Source organism: Callithrix jacchus, chromosome 3 (assembly GCF_049354715.1).
Source record: "Callithrix jacchus isolate 240 chromosome 3, calJac240_pri, whole genome shotgun sequence".
NCBI lineage: Eukaryota > Metazoa > Chordata > Mammalia > Primates > Cebidae > Callithrix > Callithrix jacchus.
Window position 1 is genome coordinate 5,853,752 of NC_133504.1, and position 23,942 is coordinate 5,877,693.

Here is a 23,942-nt window from a genome sequence, read left to right on the forward strand (position 1 = left end):
GCTCCATCTGATGTTGGTTCATCACCGTTCTTAGAAGCTTCTGTGATGGGTCACAGCAGAGAAAAGAACTGCTCAAGGAAGAAAGTTTCATCTCCCCTCTTTTCTCCTTCCTGTTGTACACGAAGCAGCAGGAAGGAGAAAAGAGGGGAGATGACACCTTCTCCCTTGAAGGCCATGTCCCAGAAACTGCACGTACCCCGTCTGTCACAGCTTATCACATGAGCACGTGCAGTTACAAGTCAGGAAGTGGGATCTTTATCCAGAATGGCCACATGCCTACCCAACAGCCTGGTCCTGTTGCTGAGGACCAAGAAGAGAATGGACTTGGACAGCATGAAGCCTTGTAAGCAACAGTGCCAAACACATTTCATCCCGAGAGGCTGGGGATTTGAGGGCAATCATTACTGAGAATTAGGAAACCTTTTCTAAACGAGAGTTGAGAAAACCACATGCTTTTATTTAAGCGTGTTTTATTCCCACCAAAGTTCTCTTAAGCCAGATCAAATTCCAGGCAGTGCTTTGCCAGATGCTGTCTGCTATTGGAAGGAAAACGAAACACACACACACACACACACACACACACACACACACACACACACAAGGTCAGCTTGTTCATTGTCATATGAAGTATCTGACTCTGAAAGAACACGAACACAGTCAAGCCTGCACCTCAGTGTTTCATTATATTTCAGCATGCTTTCCCCCAAAAAGGCCTGGTTTTCTTCTTCTCTGTTAGAAAATTTTGCCTCCCAAAAATGTATGACATAGTCCATGAAATGTGATGGGCATTAAGCCAAATTCTCCTCTATCTCACCTTGCATCTCTTCAATAAGCACATAGAAGCAGGTCAGGCTTGAGAGCATGTTGATCCCAATTGCTAAGCGTTCTGTTAAAGACATAACATTTCTTGGCCAGGCACAGTGGCTCACACCTGTAACCCCAGTGCTTTGGGAGGCTGAGGCAGGCAGATCACCTGGGGTCAGAGTTCAAGACCAGCCTGATCAACATGGTGAAACCCCGTCTCTACTAAAAATACAAAAATTAACCAGGCATAGTGGCACACACCTGTAATCCCAGCTACTCAGGAAGCCAAGACAGGAGAATTGCTTGTACACAGAGGACGGAGGTTGCAGTGAGCTGAGCTCACACCATTGCACTCCCTCCTGGGTAACAGAGCAAGACTTTGTCTTGAAGAAAAAAAAAAAAAACATAACATTTCTTCTATATTCTTGGCCTCTTCCTTATACCAGCTTTCCTCTACAAACCTTTTTCTGCTGTGCCCATGGGTCCCGTGTTAAGATGGCGGCTGGTGCCTGTGTTGTGGAAACTGTATGAGCAGCTGGAGGAGCTGTTAACCCTCTCTGCCCTGCTGTTGTTCAGGCGTGTGGCATGCTGTGTGTGCATGGAGAAAAGCGACCCAAGAAAACTCCTAAAGGCTGTGTGATGAAGAACTAACTAACTTCTTATGGATTTTCCAGGCTGACCTAAAAAGCGAGATATGTGTCCTGGGTAAGCCTCCTCGCAGCCCAGTGATGTCTAGGAGATCGTGCGGCTCGCCTGTCAGAGGGCTCAGCAGTTCCCACAGGGTAGGGTCAGCATGCCCCCACCTTGAGCCAGACATCCTGACCACCCCTCTCAGGGGCCGGCTCTTCCTTTGTTGTCTTTGCTGTGAACTGGCCTCAAAGCAAGGCTGAAGATGCCCTGGAGATGAAGTCACCACCTGGTGACGGGCTTCCCTTTTAGGTGTGCATGAGGTTTCCCAAATCCACAAAGACATGGTCAGATTCTCTACTCTAAATAAGGGTGTCGTGTGCGTTGCGGTCCACATCTGTCTCATGTATCTACACGAAATCACTGCTTTGTAGTCCCCATCTCTCCTGCAAAGAACAAAACTGTTGCCAAGCATATGCAGTACTAAACTCACACACTTCCAGTCATGTTTGCTTCTGTGTCACTCAATTTGGATTTGTTTAAATCCGTGGTTCTTGTCTAAAGTCTTCTGTTGCTCTAGTCAGGTGCGCTCCATCCTCTGGGTGCGCCCTTTCTCCCGGTACTGCGCTCTGCATTCGATCCACTTCCCATTTCCTGCCAGCTTTGATTGAACTCAAAGGTCAAATTACTTTCCCTTCGCTACTTAGCTCGATAATAACTACCGTACTTTAAAAGACATGGACCCAAAACGGTACTTACTATCAATTCTTTTTTTTTTTTTTTTTTTTGAGACGGAGTTTCGCTCTTGTTACCCAGGCTGGAGTGCAATGGCATGATCTCGGCTCACTGCAACCTCCGCCTCCTGGGTTCAGGCAATTCTCCTGCCTCAGCCTCCTGAGTAGCTGGGATTACAGGCGCACACCACCATGCCCAGCTAATTTTTTGTATTTTTAGTAGAGACGGGGTTTCACCATGTTGACCAGGATGGTCTCGATCTCTTGACCTCACCATCCACCCACCTCGGCCTCCCAAAGTGCTGGGATTACAGGCGTGAGCCACCGCGCCCAGCCTACTTACTATCAATTCTAAGGAATGCAGCCAAGGAGTTTGGAAATAGTCATCCAGATGTAAGTCAGGATTCCTTTCCCCATCTCTGTTTTAGTGGACACTGACTCGACCCTAGCTGGTCCATCAAGTAGCTATGGGTCTGCATTTCATGTTCTCAAGGGCTTGATTTCAAAGAAGTCTTCGTTTTTCATTTCTAAAAAAAAAAAAGTAGATATTATTCTGTATTTATGCCACTTTGCGCTTTTTGTATTGCATGAGAAGCTCTCATTTTGTTGCTGAGGCAGAGTTTTGTGTTGCCGTAGAGAGGGGAATGCCAGTTTGTAGAGATTCTTAGACTCTCCCGAATGGCCCTCGAGAGTCGAGGCAAAAAATAAGCTGCTTTCACAATTAAGAGGACCCATCTATAAATTTCCTATGGGTCCGTGAGATGGTATGCTTTGGTTCCCCTTAAGATTTTTTTTACCTGATTTTTACATTATGTATTTGTATGTCAGATTATATGCGTGTGTGTGCGTGAACCATATTCTATTTTTTAGATTTGTGCAAAGTTATGTTTTACCTTCATAATTTAAGAAGGAAAAATAAGCCCATAAACATAAGCATGGTATTGCTACTGGAGAATTTCATCTAATTCTCGTTTGCAAGTACTTCCACTAATATTTTATGAAAAAAATGACAAAAACACTTTAGCACTGCTTATATTGCATTCAGAGACTTTTCTGCATTAGTATTTAAAGTAACGGGCAATCCTTATTTAAGAATTCTTTGATAGTAAATATAGCTAATCCTCCAGAGATAACTGCAGAAGCTTTGATAAATTCGATGGCTTTTCAACAGACTGTAGCTAAGACAGGAAAGGATATGTTTTACTGATGTTACAGACTCCATGATATTTCAAACCAGCTTTCTATGAACAGTAACTTGTGATCGGTTCTAGCTTTGGAAATTAGCATGTGATTAAAGCTTGTCTCTTTTGTATCTATTTTTGACAACATTAAAAGATAGCTACAGGAAAAAAAATTACTTATTTCAGGCTACAGAAAAAAATATATATATATTATATATATATGATACCATGCAAACAGCATCATGCTTCATTGGATTTTCTCTTAGTCTACTCCTCAGATTTATTAAGGAAATATAAGCATAATATAATTCTTGCTCAAAATAAACGTCCAGCACAGTGATTGTGTCCGTTGAAAGGCATCTTTCTATGCTCGGTTCATGTAAGTCCCTCTGAATGTCACAAATGTATCTTGTTCTATTTTTATCTTAAAACTGCTAAGAAGTTATGAGAAATGGAAATGAACTGGACACAGACCAAACATGCTGCTGGCTTACAAGGGATCCTTTCTCAAGAATATAAAATGTGAGAAGGGAAGAACGTGGTTGGAAAAATAGATGGCTATCTATTCCACGTCACTCTGTGGCCTTTATAACAGACTCTTAACATTAATCCAGGCTTGGGAACTTGGATAGAGAGGGGTGGATAAAGCAGAAACTCCTAGCTTGTTGCTGCCACTGCTCACCACGAGGTGGCAACAGAGTGCAGATGCATCAGCACCTACCTGAGGGTCAAAATTCCGAGGCTGACTTTAGCCAAGCTAGGCCAACTATTCCATCACAGTAAACGTTCATGCAATAAGGAGCCCACATCAAAATTACCATCTTGTTTCTTTTGTTTTGTTTTGTACCTATTTGTCATATTAAGAAATTATCCAGTATCTTTGGGTTTTGGTTTACTAACCTGCAAAATGGAGTTGAATTGTAACCATTATTTTTTTTACATGACTGGGATACATGAGAATTAACCAATTAATGTCAGTGTCACGGCTGTCTGACAAATGTGTGTAAAGCTGATGAGGACACCTTTACACAGCAGAGGAAACGTCTGTGGAAATATACATCCTTCATGGAACCCCTGAGGGGACCTGATTAACCAGCATCTTGTCCAACTCATTGATTTCAGAGATAGGGAAGGCGAGATGCAGCCCCAAGGTTAGATGGTGCTTAATGCCCAAGACAAAAAAAGACACAGATGATCCGTCACAAATAACGGTTCATGGTACTCATTCCCGACTAGTCAAATGTTTTAAAAATAAACTAATTCAAGGACTGTGATTAGACAGCTTTCCTCAAAACTGTCTCCTAGTTATCCACATTAATATGGAGGTGATTCTTGTTAAAGGTAAGCTTCGAAAAGTTCTAAAACTCGCCGTTATAAGACACACACGACTTCTCTGCTAAGAAAAGTCTTGATTGATTCTGGTCACAGGATGTGAACAGTATAGAAAACTGATGATTTGTGGGTAAAAAGAGGGGCAGGGTTTGGAAGATACGAAGGAAGGGAAACGAGATATTGGGAAACACGTAGAAGCCAGGACGGGGGCCGGGCGCGGTGGCTCAAGCCTGTAATCCCAGCACTTTGGGAGGCCGAGGCGGGTGGATCACGAGAGATTGAGACCATCCTGATCAACATGGTGAAACCCCGTCTCTACTAAAAATACAAAAAATTAGCTGGGCATGGTGGCGCGTGCCTGTAATCCCAGCTACTCAGGAGGCTGAGGCAGGAGAATTGCCTGAACCCAGGAGGCGGAGGTTGCGGTGAGCCGAGATCGCGCCATTGCACTCCAGCCTGGGTAACAAGAGTGAAACTCAGTCTCAAAAAAAAAAAAAAAAAAAAAAAGTAGATTGTTTTATATTCATGAACAACTTGATTTTTAAAGTGGTATTCACATTTTAACAAGAGCAGTGAAATGAAATCACCAGTTATACCAAGCATCAGATGCTGTGATGTACAAGTTGAAACTCTGACTCAATTTTAAAATATTAAAATGGTTTAAATGTGTGAAAACAGGGACACCAATTTTAGAGCATAATGAAATATATTTTACGCAACATTTTATCTGAAGAAGAAATAATACTTTTTTTTTTTAAGACGGAGTTTCGCTCTTGTTACCCAGGCTGGGGTGCAATGGCGCAATCTCGGCTCACCGCAACCTCCGCCTCCTGGGTTCAGGCAATTCTCCTGCCTCAGCCTCCTGAGTAGCTGGGATTACAGGTACGCGCCACCACGCCCAGCTAATTTTTTGTATTTTTAGTAGAGACGGGGTTTCACCATGTTGACCAGGATGGTCTCGATCTCTTGACTTCATGATCCACCCGCCTCGGCCTCCCAAAGTGCTGGGATTACAGGCGTGAGCCACCCCGCCCGGCCAATACTTTCTTATTTATAACTATTATGCACTGCGAATGGTGCTGCCGTTGTTTTGGGAAAGTACTCGCTATCTCGGGGTATGATATGAAGTGTGGCATATCAGACCTTTTCAGATTGCTTTTGAATACAGTATTTTTCTGTGACTCACATGTACATTTGCAAAATCATGTGGCTTTAATGCATATTCTTAGGCCAGAAATTTTACTCCTGAGAATATATTCTAAAGAGTACTTCAAAAGAAGAAAATAGCTCTTTGCATAAACAATGTGTGTAGCATTGCTATTTATGATAGTGGGAAAAAAGACTAGACCAATTCCAACTTCAAAACAAAGAAAACTATGATACGTGGACACGCGTGGGAGAACATTATTCTGCAGGCATTTAAAATGAGAAAGACTAAGGGGGAAAAACACTGGAAAATGATTACAAAATAGTGTTAATGGCAGTTGATGTCTACAAATCTCACTTCTGCGTAACAGTTCTATACATATATAAAGTTCTGTTGGATTGGAAGAGAACTTGAAATAGGTAATATGATATAGGCTTATCAATGACTTAAATTACCAGCTTAGATATTTCAATTGATTTAATAATATCTTGAATTAAATCACCTTTAAGATGGCTGGAAGATTATCTAGTCATCATTTTTCTTAAAATATGAATATCTTCTAATTTTAATAAAGACAGTTTTAGTAGACTTCTATTGATGTACAGTAGTAAACTATTTCACACTCTTAAGTCATACTTGTGTCCGGTCATTCTTACTCAGTCTGGTTTTAAATATTCTATCCACAGACTGTTGAGTGAAGTTTCTAAGAATACTGTTAACGAAGGTTTCCAGTTAGCAGAGCCAAAGCTTACAGTTTTAGTACTGTAAGTACCGAGCCTTATGCTAGACAGACAGGTAGGATTGAAAGGGAATGGATAAAGAATTTAGGAAGGGCTAAATCACAGACTCATAGACCAAAAGCAGCCTCAGAGTTATCCATCCAAGCCTGGACCAGTGGGGCATTTGCAGGAAGAGATTTCCAGCCTATCAGGAATCCGCTCATAACTATGGAAATCCATGTCTAAGGACATGGATCTCACAGCTAATCAGTAGTCATCGAACATCACTTATATAATTGCCATGCAAATTCTGATTTTACCCTGTAGCTATCATTTAGAAGCAAATGCTTTTAAAGTGTGTTATGAATGATTTGTATGCATTTCTCCCCTAAAAGGTAAAGTTGAGGTGGTCAATCTAAATTAGAGTTTATATATTCAACAAACGTGTTAACTTTCATTCGTTCAAATATTAATGTGGGTATATGGGATGCTAAGGCTTGTCATTTCCAATATTATAAGTATCTATTACAGATACTGGTCTTGATGCTTAGTTTAAAAAGAAAAGAAACTCTTTTGAGAGTTCAGTGCACTGGAAATTTCTACCAGTATTTCTCTTCGAAGGTAAAATGTTACGTGTTACCTGGATATTGTTCGTTGCATTCCAAAGTTCTGTTTTCTCTTTTTAAAAATGCATGTGTTTTCTTCACACTGAAAACAGAGAATGTTCATTCCAGTGTCGCATGGGATGTCTGCTTACTGACATTTCCTGTGTACTGTGTGTGAGAATGTCGTCTGTGAAGGAAAGGTTGAAAGAATGAATGTGGATACTCTGCTGTTAACCTAAATGTGGTTTATTTTCTGCTTGTTTGAGAAAACGCTGGAGACTACGGTTGTATGAAGGTGTCTATACTTCCTATTCTAGTGGTTTGCTGTCTATGTTCTTGCCCTATTCCTGGCCTTTGAAAAATCAGTGGGACTAAACCCTGACTTTTCCTTAAAGCTTGAGCAGATGAGATTGTAGACATGTTCATAACATTTGACCTTGGTTATTTTGCTTTAATTTAAAGCTCCCTTTAAATATTTTAATTATTAGTCCTGCAGAAACCCTTTGTGTTTTTTTTTTTTCTTCCTCTTGGTTTTTTACAACAGGAAATATTAAATGTCAAGAAAAGTACCATGCCATTATCCAAATTATCTTTTAATTAGTAACAGTTTAAACATTGATTACATTGAAAATCATTTCATTTCAGCCACAGCGTCCTGTGTTTACTCATGAAAATATTCAAGGTGGGGGGGAACCGTAAGTATTCTTCTTATCTTCTAAATTTGAGACTAACCTTGACCCACAAAATGGACAACTGTACCAAAATGTCAGATGGTACAGCTTTGCAAGTGAAAGACCAAAGTAACTAACATGAGGCCTCCTAAATTACAAGAAATTGCAATAATCTAGATATTTTAAGACAATGATCAGAAACGTATTTTTAAAAGAACCCATAGTTCTCTGAGAAGATTTTAATTGAAACATAGGAAAACTTTCCAATGCTTCAGTGATTCTTAAGCTGAATCATTCTGTCGCCCTCTCTGCTTTGCTGGCTTATAGAGAATGGTCTAACCTTGTTTTCACCCTGCTGGGAGACAGTAAAAGAGGACCTAAATGTAAAAGAGACAGAAAGTGATGTTAATAATGTAATTCCAAAGTTATACGCTTAGGAGAGTCATTTGAAAACGGCAGTATTAAAACACTCACTGTTACTCAGTGACATGCTGGTACTTCCACAGCACCAGGAAAACGCCTTTTCAAACTTTCCTTTCAAATTTCCTCTCCTTTCTGATACATGAGCTAAGTCAGCCTGAAGGTGTCACACATTGTCTTGAAGATTCTCTTTTTTGGGCCCATTTTGTCGCAGAGAGATGTTCAGGGGTTGTCAACTTCCTGTTGGCTACTGCCCACCCTGTGAGGCAAGCGTGAGACCCCCGGGAAGGCTCATTCATGGACCTAAACCTCGTCCAGCTCATCCAGCATACGCTGGGGATCCTGACCCACTGCCCACACTGCTGGCCTGGAGCAGAACAGGCTAACCAAAGCCGCCTCCTTGTGGGAGGTCCTGGCATGTGGCCTGGTGCCTTTGTCACCATCAAGTCCTTCCTGGCTCCCCACAGACCTGAAACTTAGCAAAGAGACTCTCCAGACGAGACTGTTTCTCACAGAGTCAGCCAGAAACGTGTTCTTGTTGAGGGCAAGTCTGTATTTTGGAAAGAACAGGTTACAAGTGATAATCATTTAAAATCTCACTTAAGGATAGGTACAGTCACTCATGCCCGTAATCCCAGCACTTTGGGAGGCCAAGGCCCAGGAGTTCAAGACCAGCCTGGGCAACATAGCGAAACGCCATCTCTACAGAAATAAAAACAAAAAATTAGGTGTGATGGCATGCACCTGTAGTCCCAGGTCCTCAGTAGGCTGAAGTGGGAGGATCGCTTGAGCCAGGGAGGTTAAGGCTATAATGAGCCGTGATTATGGCACACTGCACTGCAGCCTGGGAACCAGAGCGAGACCCTGCCTCAAAAAAACAAAAAAAGAAAAGGTCGCTTAATTGGAAAACACTAAAAATGACTTATAATTCTAAAGTTTTTGTTCTCTTATTGACCCAAACGATAAGATCACATTATAAACAATAAATTTAAGGGCTGTTTAGGTTTACCGCATTACCAACATACTATATCAAACAGCTTTTAGAGTGTTTATGAATGAAAGATAGGTTACATTTTCAAAGTCCTGATTTGTATATTATAAAACATTGTTTAAAGGTATATTTGATTATAGCCTGAACTCAAGATTTTAGGGTATTGCTTAGTTGCTTTCATTTAAAAATAAGTTTTGAGCAAAAGTAGGAACATAACATTATGTGACTACAGTTCAGTGTTTTAGTGAAATACATGCTAGAAAAAGCGGCAAGTTACAGGGAGGGCTTCCGGTTTGGCTCGGCATTTCCTGTGAAAAAGACACGTTTCTTTCTGAGGCACCCTAACCCCCCACCATCACTCATCTCACCAACACATCTCAGAACAGCGTTTTTTTAAATTGCGATTTCACTCCATTTCCTGTCGCACCGCACTGATTCTGAAAGCCAGCAGAGGCAGGAGGATTTCCTGAAGGTGTGTTTATGCTTCCATAAAACCCCTTGGGTTTGGTTTGGTTTGGTTTTTGTTTTTGGGGCCTAATTAAACCAGAATGGTAAATACATTCGGACAAACACGTTGGCTTTCATCCCGCAAAAGTGAAGGAGCCTGGGCCAATCTTGCTGCGTTAGCTCTGAGACCTTGAGATTCTTTCCAGCAGCTGCGGTTTGCAGCCTTAGGTAACTGGTCTCCATAAGTGGCTGTAGATGAGCCCGGGCAGGGTTCAAGCCCGAGAATCTCAATAAAAGAATCAGTTTTCCCAAAGTGAGAAGTGCTGTGTATACCCATCAGAACAGCAGCCCGGGAATGACCCTCTCTCTCAAACGTGAAATTGGAAAAAGGACCATGAACTTGCCCCCAGAGATAGACAAAAGGTATCACCCCTTCACGTGAGCAGCCTCCAAATCAAATTCTTAACACAAACAAGATGAATCGACTCCCTCTACTAAAGCTGGCCGCACGCAAACCTCCGAATCAGGTGATGCTTGTGTATGCCACAGCTCCCTGTCTCTTCGGCCACTGCTCTGGGATGCTAGCTGCCCTTCTCTGTCCTTCCCCAAACCCCTCTCTCAAGAAAAGGCCTCAGAAGCCCGTGCTCTAAAGAGTGTAAGTGGCTGTAAGGTTTACTGGGAGGACAAAGTCTTAACGGGAAGAAACCTCTCATGTTGAAATGTCAGGCTTTGCAGCCAGGGCAGGGAAAACCATGTTTTCTAGGGAATGGTGTCAGGCACCCCTTATTCTCACCACTTTCCTAGAATCCCTGAAGCCGACTCTATCCAGCTCCCCCAATCCAAATGGTGGATGAATGGGGAAGCCATGGGTCACAGTTGCTATCATTAGATTTGAGTTCAAAGGATAGAATAGGGTTGTTCTACCGAAATATGATTTTCTGACTCATGAAGTAATTAAAAATAAATCATTCTGGTTCCAGAACAGTAGTCAAGATTATCAACTTTTTTAAGTTTCCATTAAAAAATCTAAAATACCCTAGAATGTAGTTATTATTTTCTCACATTAGCAGAATGACATGACTGTCACAAAAAGCAGCAGAGACAAATTCCCAATTTTTAAACCCCCCTCACAGTACTGGTAATATTTTAGTACTATTATGAAGAAGTTTTCATGTTAATTCCACATGAAATTCTTCTTCACCTTCTCGGCTACAGCAATTTCTCCCTTCATTTTCCAAAGACACCCGTCCATGTTATTCTGTACTGTGATGTATGCTGTTTTCTCTCCACAAACTCAGTGTCTGAATTCATTCTTGATCAATGTTGCCACAGCATATGCTGTCAAAGAATTCAGGCAGGGAAAGTGGTAGCATTCTATTAATCATTCTTTTTGACATAAAGTCATTTCAAGACAGAGTTTTAAAATCAAATACAGTTTCTCCGGGACTCATTTGAAGCAGAGACTTATGTCCATAACCTGTTTGAAACTGACTCAGTAGTAACAGCACGCAGAATACATGTACTCAATGTCATAGGCTAATTACACCAAATTTTCCAGCACTGCATCCTCAGCAAACATGGAACCAAACTATAAAATTAAAGTGATGTAAAGAATTCCTCTTGGTTAAAAAACAGTGATTTTCCTTTGTAGAGTAATTCACATATAGTGATTTAAAAGACATGTCAGAGACACTTTCAATTTAGAACCTTGGAAAATTCAATTCTTAAGCCCCAATTGTTTGCTTCTGATTATGGCTAGCCAAAACTGTGATTCCTTCCTGTTTTTAAATGGTTAAATAATGTAAATATCACTTATTTTATATTTTGTACTATTATTGAATGTCTGAATGACAGACGTTAGATGGCTGGACAATTGAAATGCAGGTTTGACGCATAAATGTTAAAATATTTTAATCAATTTATGAGCGTTACAATTCTCCTGAACATTCCTCATGAGTCCCAAAACGTTAGACTGGTCTAATGCCTGTGAAGGTCTAAACATTGCTGTTTACATGTTTACCAGACATGTGCCACCCAATATAATATTGTTCATATTGTTAAGAATAGGAATGGCGAAGGTAGAATGAATAGTGTTCTATCTTCTGTATTTCACAAAGCTGTCAAGATTGGTCTAAACACGTTCCTTTGTCCTGTTTAAGGTTTCAGGCTCTGTATAACTACACTCCCAGGAACGAAGACGAGCTGGAGCTCAGAGAAAGTGACGTCATTGATGTGATGGAAAAGTGCGACGATGGCTGGTTTGTGGGTATGTGCGCATTTTCTTCAGAGACATTTGGCTATTTTGTACTTTGCTTGAGTTTCCTCACTTGCGTGGTTCGCTGAAACAGCCAAGCTTCCTTTCAATTCATGATGTCTCATCTTTCAGAAGTTCATATGCACCATGTAATCCCAAGGCTATTGCATGTTTTTAACTTTTTTATTGCATTTTAGGTTTTGGGGTACATGTGAAGAACATGCAAGATTGTTGCATAGGTACACACGTGGCAGTGTGATGTGCTGCCTTCCTCCCCATCACATATATCTGGCATTTCTCCCATGTTATCTCTTCCCAACTCCCCACCCCCCACTGTCTCCTCCCCGATTTCCCCCCAACAGACCCCAGTGTGTGATGCTCCCCTCCCTGTGCCCATGTGTTCTCATTGTTCAACACCCACCTATGAGTGAGAACATGTGGTGTTTGATTTTCTGTTCTTGTGTCAGTTTGCTGAGAATGATGGTTTCCAGGTTCATCCAAGTCCCTACAAAGAACACGAACTCATCGTTTTCGATGGCTGCATAATATTCCATGGTGTATATGTGCCACATTTTCCCAGTCCAGTCTATCATCGATGGGCATTTGGGTTGGTTCCAGGTCTTTGCTATTGTAAACAATGCTTCAATGAACATTCGTGTGCATGTGTCCTTATAGTAGAATGAATTATAGTCCTTTGGATACATACCCAATAATGGGATTGCTGGGTCAAATGGAATTTCTATTTCTAGGTCCTTGAGGATTTGCCACACTGCCTTCCACAATGGTTGAATTAATTTACACTCCCACCAGCAGTGTAAAAGTGTTCCTATTTCTCCACATCCTCTCCAGCATCTGTTGTCTCCAGATTTTTTAATGATCGCCATTCTAACTGGCGTGAGATGGTATCTCAGTACGGTTTTGATTTGCATTTCTCTAATGACCAGTGATGATGAGCATTTTTTCAGATGTTTGTTGGCCTCACGTATGTCTTCTTTTGTAAAGCGTCTGTTCATATCCTTCACCCACTTTTGAATGGGCTTGTTTTTTTCTTGTAAATCTGTTTTAGTTCTTTGTAGATTCTGGATATCAGCGCTTTGTCAGATGGGTAGACCGCAAACATTTTTTCCCATTCTGTTGGTTGCTGATTCACTCTAATGACTGTTTCTTTTGCAATGCAGAAGCTGTGGAGTTTGATTAGGTTTCATTTGTCTGTTTTGGCTTTTGTTGCTAATGCTTTTGGTGTTTTGGTCATGAAGTCCTTGCCAACTCCTATGTCCTGAATGGTTTTGCCTAGATTTTCTTCTAGGGTTTTATGGTGTTAGGTCTTATGTTTAAGTCTTTAATCCATCTGGAGTTAATTTTAGTGTAAGGTGTCAGGAAAGGGTCCAGTTTCTGCTTTCTGCACATTGCTAGTCAGTTTTCTCAACACCATTTATTAAACAGGGAATCCTTTCCCCATTGCTGTTTTGGTCAGGTTTGTCAAAGATCAGATGGTTGTAGATGTGTGGTGTTGCCTCTGAGGCCTCTGTTCTGTTCCATTGATCTATATCTCTGTTTTGGTACCAGTACAATACTGTTTTGATGACTGTAGCCTTGTAGTATAGTTTGAAGTCAGGTAGTGTGATGCCTCCAGCTTTGTTCTTTTTGCTTAAAATTGTCTTGGCAATGCAGGTTCTCTTTTGGTCCATATGGAGTTTAAGGTGGTTTTTTCCAGTCATGTGAAGAGGGTCATAGATAGCTTGATGGGGATAGCATTGAATCCATAAATTACTTTGGGCAGTATGGCCATTTTCACGATACTGATTCTTCCTCACCATGAGCATGGAATGTTTCTCCATCTGTTTGTGTCCTCTCTCATTTCATTGAGCAGTGGTTTGTAGTTTTCCTTGAAGAGGTCCCTTACGTTCCCTGTCAGTTGTATTCCTAGGTATTTTATTCTCTTTGTAGCAATTGTGAATGGCAGTTCGTTCTTGATTTGGCTCTCTTTTAGTCTGTTATTGGTGTATAGGAATGCTTGTGATTTCTGCACATTAATTTTATATCCTGCGACTTTGCTGAAGTTGCTTATCAGTTTCAGGAGATTTTGGGCTGAGATGATGGGGTCTTCTAAATATACAATCATGTTGTCTGCAAATAGAGACGATTTGACTTTTTTCTTTCCTATTTGAATACCCTTTATACTTTTTCTTGCCTAATTGCTCTGAACTTCCAGTACTATATTGAATAGGAGTAGTGAGAGAGGGCATCCTTATCTAGTGCCAGGTTTCAAAGGGAATGCTTCCAGTTTTTGCCCATTCGGTATGATACTGGCTGTTGGTTTGTTGTAAATAGCTTTTATTATTTTGAGATAAGTTCCATCAATACGTAGTTTATTGAGGGTTTTTAGCATAACGGGCTGTTGAATTTTGTCAAAGGCCTCTCTGTATCAATTGAAAGAATCATGTAGTTTTTGCCTTTGGTTCTGTTTATGTGGTGAATTATGTTTATAGACTTGCGTATGTTGAACCAGCCTTGCATCCCCGGGATGAATCCTACTTGATCATGGTGAATAAGCTTTTTGATGTGCTGTTGCAGTCGGTTTGCCAGTATTTAATTGAAGATTTTTGCATCTATGTTCATCATGGATATTGGCCTGAAGTTTTCTTTTCTTGCTGAATCTCTGCCGGGTTTTGGTATCAGGATGATGTTGGTCTCATAAAATGATTTGGGAAGAATTCCCTCTTTTTGGATTGTTTGGAATAGTTTCAGAAGGAAAGGTACCAGCTCCTCTTAGTGTGTCTGGTAGAATTCGGCTGTGAACCCATCTGGACCTGGGCTTTTTTTGTGTGGTAGGCTCTTAATTGCTGCCTCAACTTCTGCTCTTGTTATTGGTCTATTCAGGGTTTTGACTTATTCCTGGTTTAGGCTTGGGAGGACGCAAGTGTCCAGGAATTTAACCATTTCTTCCAGGTTTACTAGTTTATGTGCATAGAGTTGTTTGTAATATTCTCTGATGACAGTCTGTATTCCTGTGGAATCTGTGGTGATTTCCCCTTTATCATTTTTTATTGCATCTATTTATTATTCTCTCTTTTCTTTTTTATTAATGTGGCTAGTGGTCTATTTTGTTGATCCTTTCGAAAAACCAGCTCCTGGATTTATTGATTTTTTGAAGGGTTTTTTTGTGTCTCTATCTCCTTCAGTTCTGCTCTGATCTTAGTTATTTCTTGTCTTCTGCTAGGTTTTGAGTTTTTTTGATCTTGCTCCTCTAGCTCTTTCAATTTTGACGATAGGGTGTCAATTTTGGATCTCTCCACTCTTCTCATTGGGCACTTATTGCTATATATTTTCCTCTAGAGACTGCTTTAAATGTGTCCCAGAGATTCTGGTATGTTGTGTCTTCATTCCTGTTGGTTTCAAAAAACATCTTTCTTTCTGCCTTCATTTCATTGTTTATCCAATCAACATTCAGGAGCCAGTTGTTCAGTTTCCATGAAGCTGTGCGGTTCTGAGTTAGTTTCTGAATTCTGAGTTCTAACTTGATTGCACTGTGGTCTGAGAGACTGTTATGATTTCCGTTCTTTTGCATTTGCTGAGGAGTGATTTACTTCCAACTATGTCGTCAATTTTAGAGTAGGTGTGATGTGGTGCTTAGAAGAATGTGTATCCTGTGTATTTGGGGTGGAGAGTTCTGTAAATGTCTATTAGGTTTGCTTGGTCCAGGTCTGAGTTCAAGTCCTGGATATCCTTGTTAATTTTCTGTCTCATTGATCTGTCTAATATTTTTTTTTTTTTTTTGCTCTCCATTTGCTTGGTAAATCTTCCTCCATCCCTTAATTTTGAGTCTTTGTGTATCCTTGCATGTGAGATGGGTTTCCTGGCTACAGCACACCGATGGGTTTTGGCTTTTTATCCAATTTGCCAGTCTGTGTCTTTTGATTGGGGCATTCAGCCCACTTACATTTGGGGTTAATATTGTTATGTGTGAATTTGATACTGCCATTTTGATGCTAGCTGGTTGTTTTGCCCATTAGTTGTTGCAGTTTCTTCATTGTGTTGATGCTCTTTACCATTTGGTATGTTTTTGGAGTGGCTGGTACTAGTTGTTCCTTTCTATGTTTAGTGCTTATTTCAGGAGCTCTTGTAAAGCCGGCCTGGTGGTGATGAAATCTCTAAGTACTTGCTTGTTCATTAAGGATTTTATTTCTCCTTCACTTATAAAGCTTAGTTTGGTTGGATGTGAAATTCTGGGTTGAAAGTTCTTTTCTTTAAGGATGTTGAATATTGGCCCCCACTCTCTTCTAGATTGTAGGGTTTCTGCTGAGAGATCTGCTGTGAGTCTGATGGGCTTCCCTTTGTGGGTGACCCGACCTTTCTCCTTGGCTGCCCTTAGCATTTTCTCCTGCATTTCAACCCTAGTGAATCAGACAATTATGTGCCTTGGGGTCGCTTTTTTTTTTTTTTTTTTTTTTTTTTTTTTTTTTTGAGATAGAGTTTCGCTCTTCTTACCCAGGCTGGAGTGCAATGGTGTGATCTCGGCTCACTGCAACCTCTGCCTCCTGGGTTCAGGCAATTCTCCTGCCTCAGCCTCCTGAGTAGCTGGGATTACAGGCATGCACCACCATGCCCAGCTAATGTTTTGTATTTTTAGTAGAGATGGGGTTTCACCATGTTGACCAGGATGGTCTTGATCTCTTGACATTGTGATCCACCCGCCTTGGCCTCCCAAAGTGCTGGGATTACAGGCTTGAGCCACCATGCCTGGCCGGGGTTGCTCTTCTTGAGGAATATCTTTGTGGTGTTCTCTGTATTTCCTGGACTTGAATATTGGCCTGCCTTGCTAGGTTGGGTAAGTGTTCCTGGATAATATCCTGAAGAGTATTTTCCAGCTTGGATTCATTCTGTCCATCACATTCAGGTACACCGATCAAGCATAGATTAGGTCTTTTCACATAGTCCCATTTTTCTTGGAGACTTTGTTCATTCCTTTTTATCCTTTTTTCTCTAATCTTGCCTTCTTGTTTTATTTCATTGAGTTGATCTTCGACCTCTGATATCCTTTCTTCTGCTTGGTCAATTCAGCTGTTGAAACTTGTGTATGTGTCACAAAGTTCTCGTGTTGTGTTTTTCAGCTCCATCAATTCACTTATATTCCTCCCTAAGTTGTTAATCTCATTACCATTTTGTGGAATCTTTTTTCAAGGTTCTTAGTTTCTTTGTATTAAGTTAAAAAATGTTCTTTTAGTTCAGAGAAGTTTCTTATTACCCACCTTCTGAAGCCTGTTTCTGTCAATTCATCACACTCATTCTCCATCTAACCTTTGTTCTCTTGCTGGTGAGGAGTTGTGATCCCTTGGAGGAGGAGAGGCATTCTGGTTTCAGGTGTTTTCATCCTTTTTGCACTGGTTTCTTCCCATCTTTGTGGATTTATCCACCTGTCATCTTTGCAGTCGTTGACTTTGAGATTGGGTCTCTGAGTGGACGTCCAGTTTGTTGATGATGAAGTTAATTCTGTTTCTTAGTTTTCCTTCTAAAATCAGGCCCCTGTGCTGTAGGACTGCTGAGGTCCACTCCAGTCCTGCTGCAGCTGCAGAACAGTCAGGGTTGCTGCCAGTTTCTTCTTCTGCTATCTTTGTCCCAGAAGGATACCCGTCAGATGTCAGTCTGATTTCTCCTTTATGAGGTGACTCTCTGGATATATGAGGATCAGGGAGCTGCTTGAGGAGACAGTCTGTCCTTTATTAGAGCTCAAGTGCTATAGTAGCTCAAGTGCTGAGCTGTGAGCTCCATTGTTCATTCAGAGCTGCTGGGCAGGTATGTTTTAGTCTGCTGCAGCAGAACTCATAAACCCCCCAACTTTCTTGTTCCCAGGTGCTCTGTCCTGGGAAGTTGGGGCTTTATTTATAAGTTTCTGTCATGCTGCTGCCTTTTTTCAGGGCTTCCCTGCCCAGCAAGGAGGCAGCCTAGTCACTGTCTGCCTGCAGAGGCTTTGCAGAGCTGCTGTGGGCTCTACCCGTCTGCTGTGTGCACTTCCCTGCAGTCCTGTTTATATGGGTATAGTTAGAACTGCCTCTGCAAAGGTGGCCAACCTCTGTAATGGTGGACTCTCTCTGTAATGGCAGGCTGCCACAGCAATGGCGGACTACCTCCGTAGTGGTGGACTGCCTTGGTAATGGCAGATGTCCCTCCTCCACAGAGCTGGACCATCCCTGGTTCAGCTGTGCTTACTGTGAAACTCTCAATCCAGAGTGTTTCAGATTGCTGGTTTTTTTTTGTGGGGGTGGGACCAGCCGAGTCTGATCACCTGGCTCCCTGCCTCAGAATTCCCCCTTTTTTTTTAGTTGAATGTGTGACTCTGTCTCCCAGGTCTCCCAGTCACCTGTTGAAAAGGTGCCGGGATCTGTGTGATTTCCCATGCGGTGACCCACTGTGCCTGCTGAAATGGCCATACTGAAATTCGTGGCACTTTTTTACCTGGCAATCTCCTGTCCTGGCTCCCTGTTTCAGTCCCCCTTTTTATAAGGTGAATGGGTGACTCTGTCTCCCAGGAGCTCCAATCGCCAGCTAAAATGGCACCCAGACCCTTGTATTTTGTGCGGAGACTGGCTGTGCCAGCCAAAACAGCTGTGCTGGCAACCCATGGGGCTCCTCCACCTGGGAATCTCCTGGTCTGTGGGAAACAAAAGTCTGTCTGGAAATGCAGCATTTACTCACCCTCTGTGCTTTCGCTGGGAGCTGCAGTCCTGAGCTGTTCCTAATTGGCCATCTTGGATCCATCTCCAGCTATTGCATTTTTAATACAGTTTAGTATTCCCTGCATCAGCTATGTGTGATTTTCTGCTGACTTTATTTCCAACTCAACTCAGAGAAGAAAATTTCTTTAAATAGCAGAAACCAGGAAAGATTGAGATCTAAGAACAACAACAACAGATGGTCCCCAGAAGAGAAATATCAATGCTCAGTTCTGTGGAAAATGTTAGTTGTCCACAGTGAGAATCCAATTTCAGAGAGAGCGAGATTCAGTGAACAGCTCCCTCATTTCTTAGCTCTCATGTAGATCTCTAAAAGTTCAGTGACTCACCTTAGCTTTAATTTATGTTGGAAGTGGAGAGAAGTTCCATTCTTCCCACTTAAAAGGCAATTTTATTCTTACCATCCTAAAAAAAAAAATGAGAGGTCTTCTGAGAAAACATTTGTAGACAAAAGTATTTTACATTGGGACACAGAGGGGAAAGGTGAGAGGAGAGGAGGGCTCACTCTAGACATCCATCGGTGGCAAAACCATGAAAGAATTGAGGCCATGTTGCAGCCACAAGCCTCTGATTTTATTTCTATTAAAAAAAGAAAAGGCCAAGCACAGTGGCTCACACCTGTAATCCCAGCACTTTCGGAGGTCAAGGCAGGTGGATTACCTGAGACCAGGAGTTCAAGACCATCCTGGCCAAAATGGTGAAACCCCTTCTCTACTAAAAATACAAAAATTAGCTGGGGATGGTGACAGGTGCCTGTAATCCCAGCCACTCGGGAGGCTGACGCAGAAAAATCACTTGCACCTGGGAGGCAGTGAGCGGAGATCGCACAATGCACTCCACCTTGGCAGCAGAGCAAGACTCAGTCTCAAAAAGAAAATGAAGAAGAAGAAGACAAAATGTAAAATGGCTTGCCTAGCCAAGGAGAAAGAAAAACAGTTATCAAACCCAAGGCAGTAAGCACCAGGATATAGGGGAGAGATGAAGCTTGAGAGACCCTGTCCACTCCATCTACGCTGCCTAAAGAATTTAGCAGAACAACTTTTACATGAAGTTTCCAAGGAATTATGTTATTTGAAATCAGGGGTGATCATAATGATGACAGCCATTTGTGCATGTGGCTAATAAACATACCATATTAGAAATAATGCCCAGTGGTCAGGGATCCAAGATGGCCGAATAGGAACAGCTCTGGAGTGCAGTTCCAGGTGAGAACAATGCAGAGGTTGAGTGACCACCACATTTCCAAATGAGTTTTTACTGCCCACAGATCAGGAGATTCCTGGGCTGAAAAGCACCATGCAATTCCAGCAAGGCTGTTTCAGCTGGTGCAGCAGGTCTCCACACAAAAACTCATACAAACCTGGGCAGCTGTTTCAACTGGTGCCTGGAACGCCCAGGAGACAGCTGTGGATTCAACTGAAAAAGAGGGGGCTGAAAACAGGGAGTCAGGTGATCTGGCTTGGGCGGTCCCACGCCAACAAAGACCAGCAATCTGAAACGCCCTGGATTAAGAGTTTTGCAGCAAGTGCAGCTGGACCCCAGATAGTCCAGCTCTGCGAGGGGGAAGGATATCTGCCATTACCGAGGCAGTCCACCATTACAGAGACAGTCTGCCATTACTGAGGCAGTCCACCATTACAGAGGCAGTCTGCCGTTACTGAGGCAGACCGCCATTACCAAGGCAGTTCTAACTATACCTCTATAAACAAAACCACAGGCAAGTTCACACAGCAGCGGGGCAGAGCCCACGGCAGCTCAGCAACGCCTCTGTTGGCAGACTGTGACTAGGCTACCTCCTTTCCAGGCAGGGAACCTCTGAAAAAAGGCAGCAGCACTACAGGATCTTAAAAATAAAGCCACACATTCCCAGGACAGAGCACCTGGGGAAAAAGTTGGTTATGAGTTCCACTGCAGCAGACTTAAATGTACCTGCCCAGCAGCTCTGAATAGAACAACAGAGCTCACAGCTCAGCACTTGAGCTCCTATAAGGGACAGACTGTCTCCTCAAGCAGCTCCCCAACCCCTGTATATGCAAAGAGACACCACATAAAGGAGAGATCAGACTAACATCTGCCGGGTATCCTGGGACAAAGATAGCAGAAGAAGAAACTGGCAGCAACCCTTACTGTTCTGCAGGCACTGCAGGTGATCCCCAGGCAAGCAGGGCCTGGAGTGGACCTCCAGCAGTCCTACAGCAGAGGGGCCTGACTGTTAGAAGGAAAACTAAAAAACAGAAAGAAGTAACTTCATCATCATCAAACTGGACGTCCACTCGGAGACCCCATCCAAAAGTTACCAACTACAAAGACGACAGGTAGATAAATCCACAAAGATGGGAAGAAACCAGGGAAAAAAGGATGAAAACACCCAAAACCGAAATGCTTCTCCTCCACCAAGGGATCACAACTCATCACCAGCTAGGGATCAAAGATGGATGGAGAATGAGTCTCATGAAATGACAGAAACAGGCTTCAGAAAGTGGATAATAAGAAACTGCTCTGAGCTAAAAGAACATGTTGGAACCCAATGCAAAGAAACTAAAATCCTTGAAAAAAGGTTTGATGAAATGCTAATAAGAATAAACAGCTTAAGAATATGAATGAATTGATGGAGCTGAAAAACGCAACACAAGAACTTCGTGGAGCAAACACAAGTTTCAATAGCCGAATCGACCAAGCGGAAGAAAGGATATCAGAGATTGAAGACCAACTCAACGAAATAAAACAAGAAGGCAAGATTAGAGAAAAAAGAGTGAAAAAAAATGGACAAAGCCTCCAAGAAATGTGGGATTATGTAAAAAGACCTAATCTACATTTGATAGGTGTACCTGAATGTGATGGAGAGAATTAATCCAAGCTGGAAAACACCCTTCAGGATATTATCCAGGAGAACTTCCCAAACTTAGCAAGACAGGCCAATATTCAAGTCCAGGAAATATAGAGAACACCACAAAGATATTCCTCAAGAAGAGCAACCCCAAGGCACATAATCGTCCGATTCACCAGGGTTGAAATGAAGGAGAAAATGCTAAGGGCAGCCAGAGAGAAAGGTCGGGTCACCCACAAAGGGAAGCCCATCAGACTCACAGCAGATATCTCAGCAGAAACCCTACAAGCCAGAAGAGAGTGGGGGCCAATATTCAACATCCTTAAAGAAAAGAACTTTCAACCTAGAATTTCACATCCAGCCAAACTAAGCTTTGTAAGTGAAGGAGAAATAAAATCCTTAATGAACAAGCAATTGCTCAGAGATTTTGTCACCACCAGGCTGCCTTACAAGAGTTATTCAGAGAAGCACTAAACATAGAAGGGAACAACCAGTACCAGCCACTCCAAAAATGTACCAAATTGTAAAGACCATTGACACAATGAAGAAACTGTATCAATTAATGGGCAAAACAGCCAGCTAGCATCAAAATGGCAGGATCAGATTCACACCTGACAATATTAACCCTAAATGTAAATGGGCAAAATGCCCCAATCAAAAGACACAGACTGGCAAATTGGACAGAAAGTCAAAACCCATCAGTGTGCTGTATCCAGGAAAACCATCTCACATGCAAGGACACACATAGGCTCAAAATAAAGGGATGGAGGAAGATTTACCAAGCAAATAGCAAAAAAAAAAAGCAGAAGTTTCAATCCTAGTCTCTGAAAAATAGACTTTAAACCAAAAAAGATCAAAAGGGACAAAGAAGGGCATTGCATAATGGTAAAAGGATCAATGCAACAAGAAGAGTTAATGATCCTAAATATATACACACCCAGATACATAAAGCAAGTTCTTAATGACCTACACAGAGACTTAGACTCCTACACAATAATAGTGGGAGACTTTAACACTCCACTGTCAATATTAGACTGATCGATGAGATAGAAAATTAACAAGGACAGATCTGGACCAAGCAAACCTAATAGACATTTACAGAACTCTCCACCCCAAATCCACAGAATATACATTCTACTCAACACCACATCACACCTACTCTAAAATTGAACACTTAATTGGAAGTAAATCACTCCTCAGCAAACGCAAAAGAATGGAAATCATAACAAACAGTCTCTCAGACCACAGTGCAATCAAATTAGAACTCAGGATTAAGAAACTAACTCAGAACCACACAACTTCATGGAAACTGAACAACTGGCTATTGAATGTTGACTGGATAAACAATGAAATGAAGGCAGAAATAAAGATGTTCTTTGAAACCATCAAGAATGAAGACACAACATACCAGAATCTCTGAGACACATGTAAAGCAGTGTCTAGAGGAAAATTTATAGGAATAAATCCCCACAGGAAAAGCAAGGAAAGATCTAAAATCGACACCCTATCATCAAAAGACAAGATCAAAAGAACTAAAAAGCTAGGAGAAGACAAGAAATAACTATGATCAGAGCAGAACTGAAGGAGATAGAGACACAAAAAACCCTTCAAAAAATCAATAAATCCGGTAGCTGGTTTTTTGAGAAGATCAACAAAATAGACCACTAGCCACATTAATAAAAAAGAAAAGAGAGAATAATCAAATAGATGTAATAAAAAATGATAAAGAGGATATCACCACAGATTCCACAGAAATACAAACTGTCATCAGAGATTACTACAGACAGCTCTATGCACATAAATTAGTAAACCTGGAAGAAATGGATAAATTCTTGGACACTTGCACCCTCCCAAGCCTAAACCAGGAAGAAGTTGAAACCCTGAATAGACCAATAACAAGGGCTGAAGTTGAGGCAGCAATTAAGAGCCTACCACACAAAAAAGCCCAGGTCCAGATGGGTTCAGAGCCAAATTCTACGAGACATACAAAGAGGAGCTGGTACCATTCCTTCTGAAACTATTCCAAATAATCCAAAAAGAGGGAATCCTTCCCAAATCATTTTATGAGACCAACATCATCCTGATACCAAAACCCAGCAGAGATTCAACCAAAAAAGAAAACTTCAGGCCAATATCCATGATGAACATGGATGCAAAAATCTTCAATAAAATACTGGCAAGCCGATTGCAACAGCTCATCAAAAACCTATCACAATCAAGTAGGCTTCATCCCAGGGATGCAAGGCCAGTTCAACATATTCAAGTGTATAAATGTAATGCACCACATAAACAGAACCAAAGAAAAAACCACATGATTATCTCAATAGATGCAGAGAAGGCCTTCGACAAAATTCAACAGGCTTTATGCTAAAAACCCTCAATAAACTAGGTATTGATGGAACATATCTCAAAATAATAAAAGCTATTTATGACAAACCCACAGCCAATATCA

The 23,942-nt window shown here is 41.6% G+C and overlaps 1 protein-coding gene and 1 long non-coding RNA gene across 51 annotated transcripts in view; one reads left to right on the top strand and one right to left on the bottom strand.

The window, feature by feature from the left end:
- The window catches only part of SORBS2 (sorbin and SH3 domain containing 2), a 392,630-nt gene that overhangs the window by 363,132 nt on the left and 5,556 nt on the right, over positions 1–23,942 (top strand). For 32 of the 50 annotated variants that reach the window (XM_078366120.1, XM_078366115.1, XM_078366113.1 and 29 more), the window contains 2 exons: positions 7,795–7,844; positions 11,838–11,944. In XM_078366120.1, the coding sequence (XP_078222246.1) occupies positions 7,795–7,844; positions 11,838–11,944 (157 nt within the window). Of the gene's footprint in view, positions 1–1,478; positions 1,587–7,794; positions 7,845–11,837; positions 11,945–23,942 lie in introns of all 50 variants that reach the window. The other 18 variants (XM_078366090.1, XM_078366101.1, XM_078366111.1 and 15 more) reach the window with 1 other exon arrangement.
- Positions 8,989–23,942, bottom strand: part of LOC118152128 (uncharacterized) — a 38,854-nt gene continuing 23,900 nt past the window's right edge. Inside the window, exons 2-3 of the long non-coding RNA XR_004740483.3 lie at positions 18,993–19,068; positions 8,989–9,104 (exon numbers count right to left, since the gene is read on the bottom strand). This is a non-coding gene — a long non-coding RNA (uncharacterized LOC118152128). The remainder of the gene's footprint in view (positions 9,105–18,992; positions 19,069–23,942) is intronic.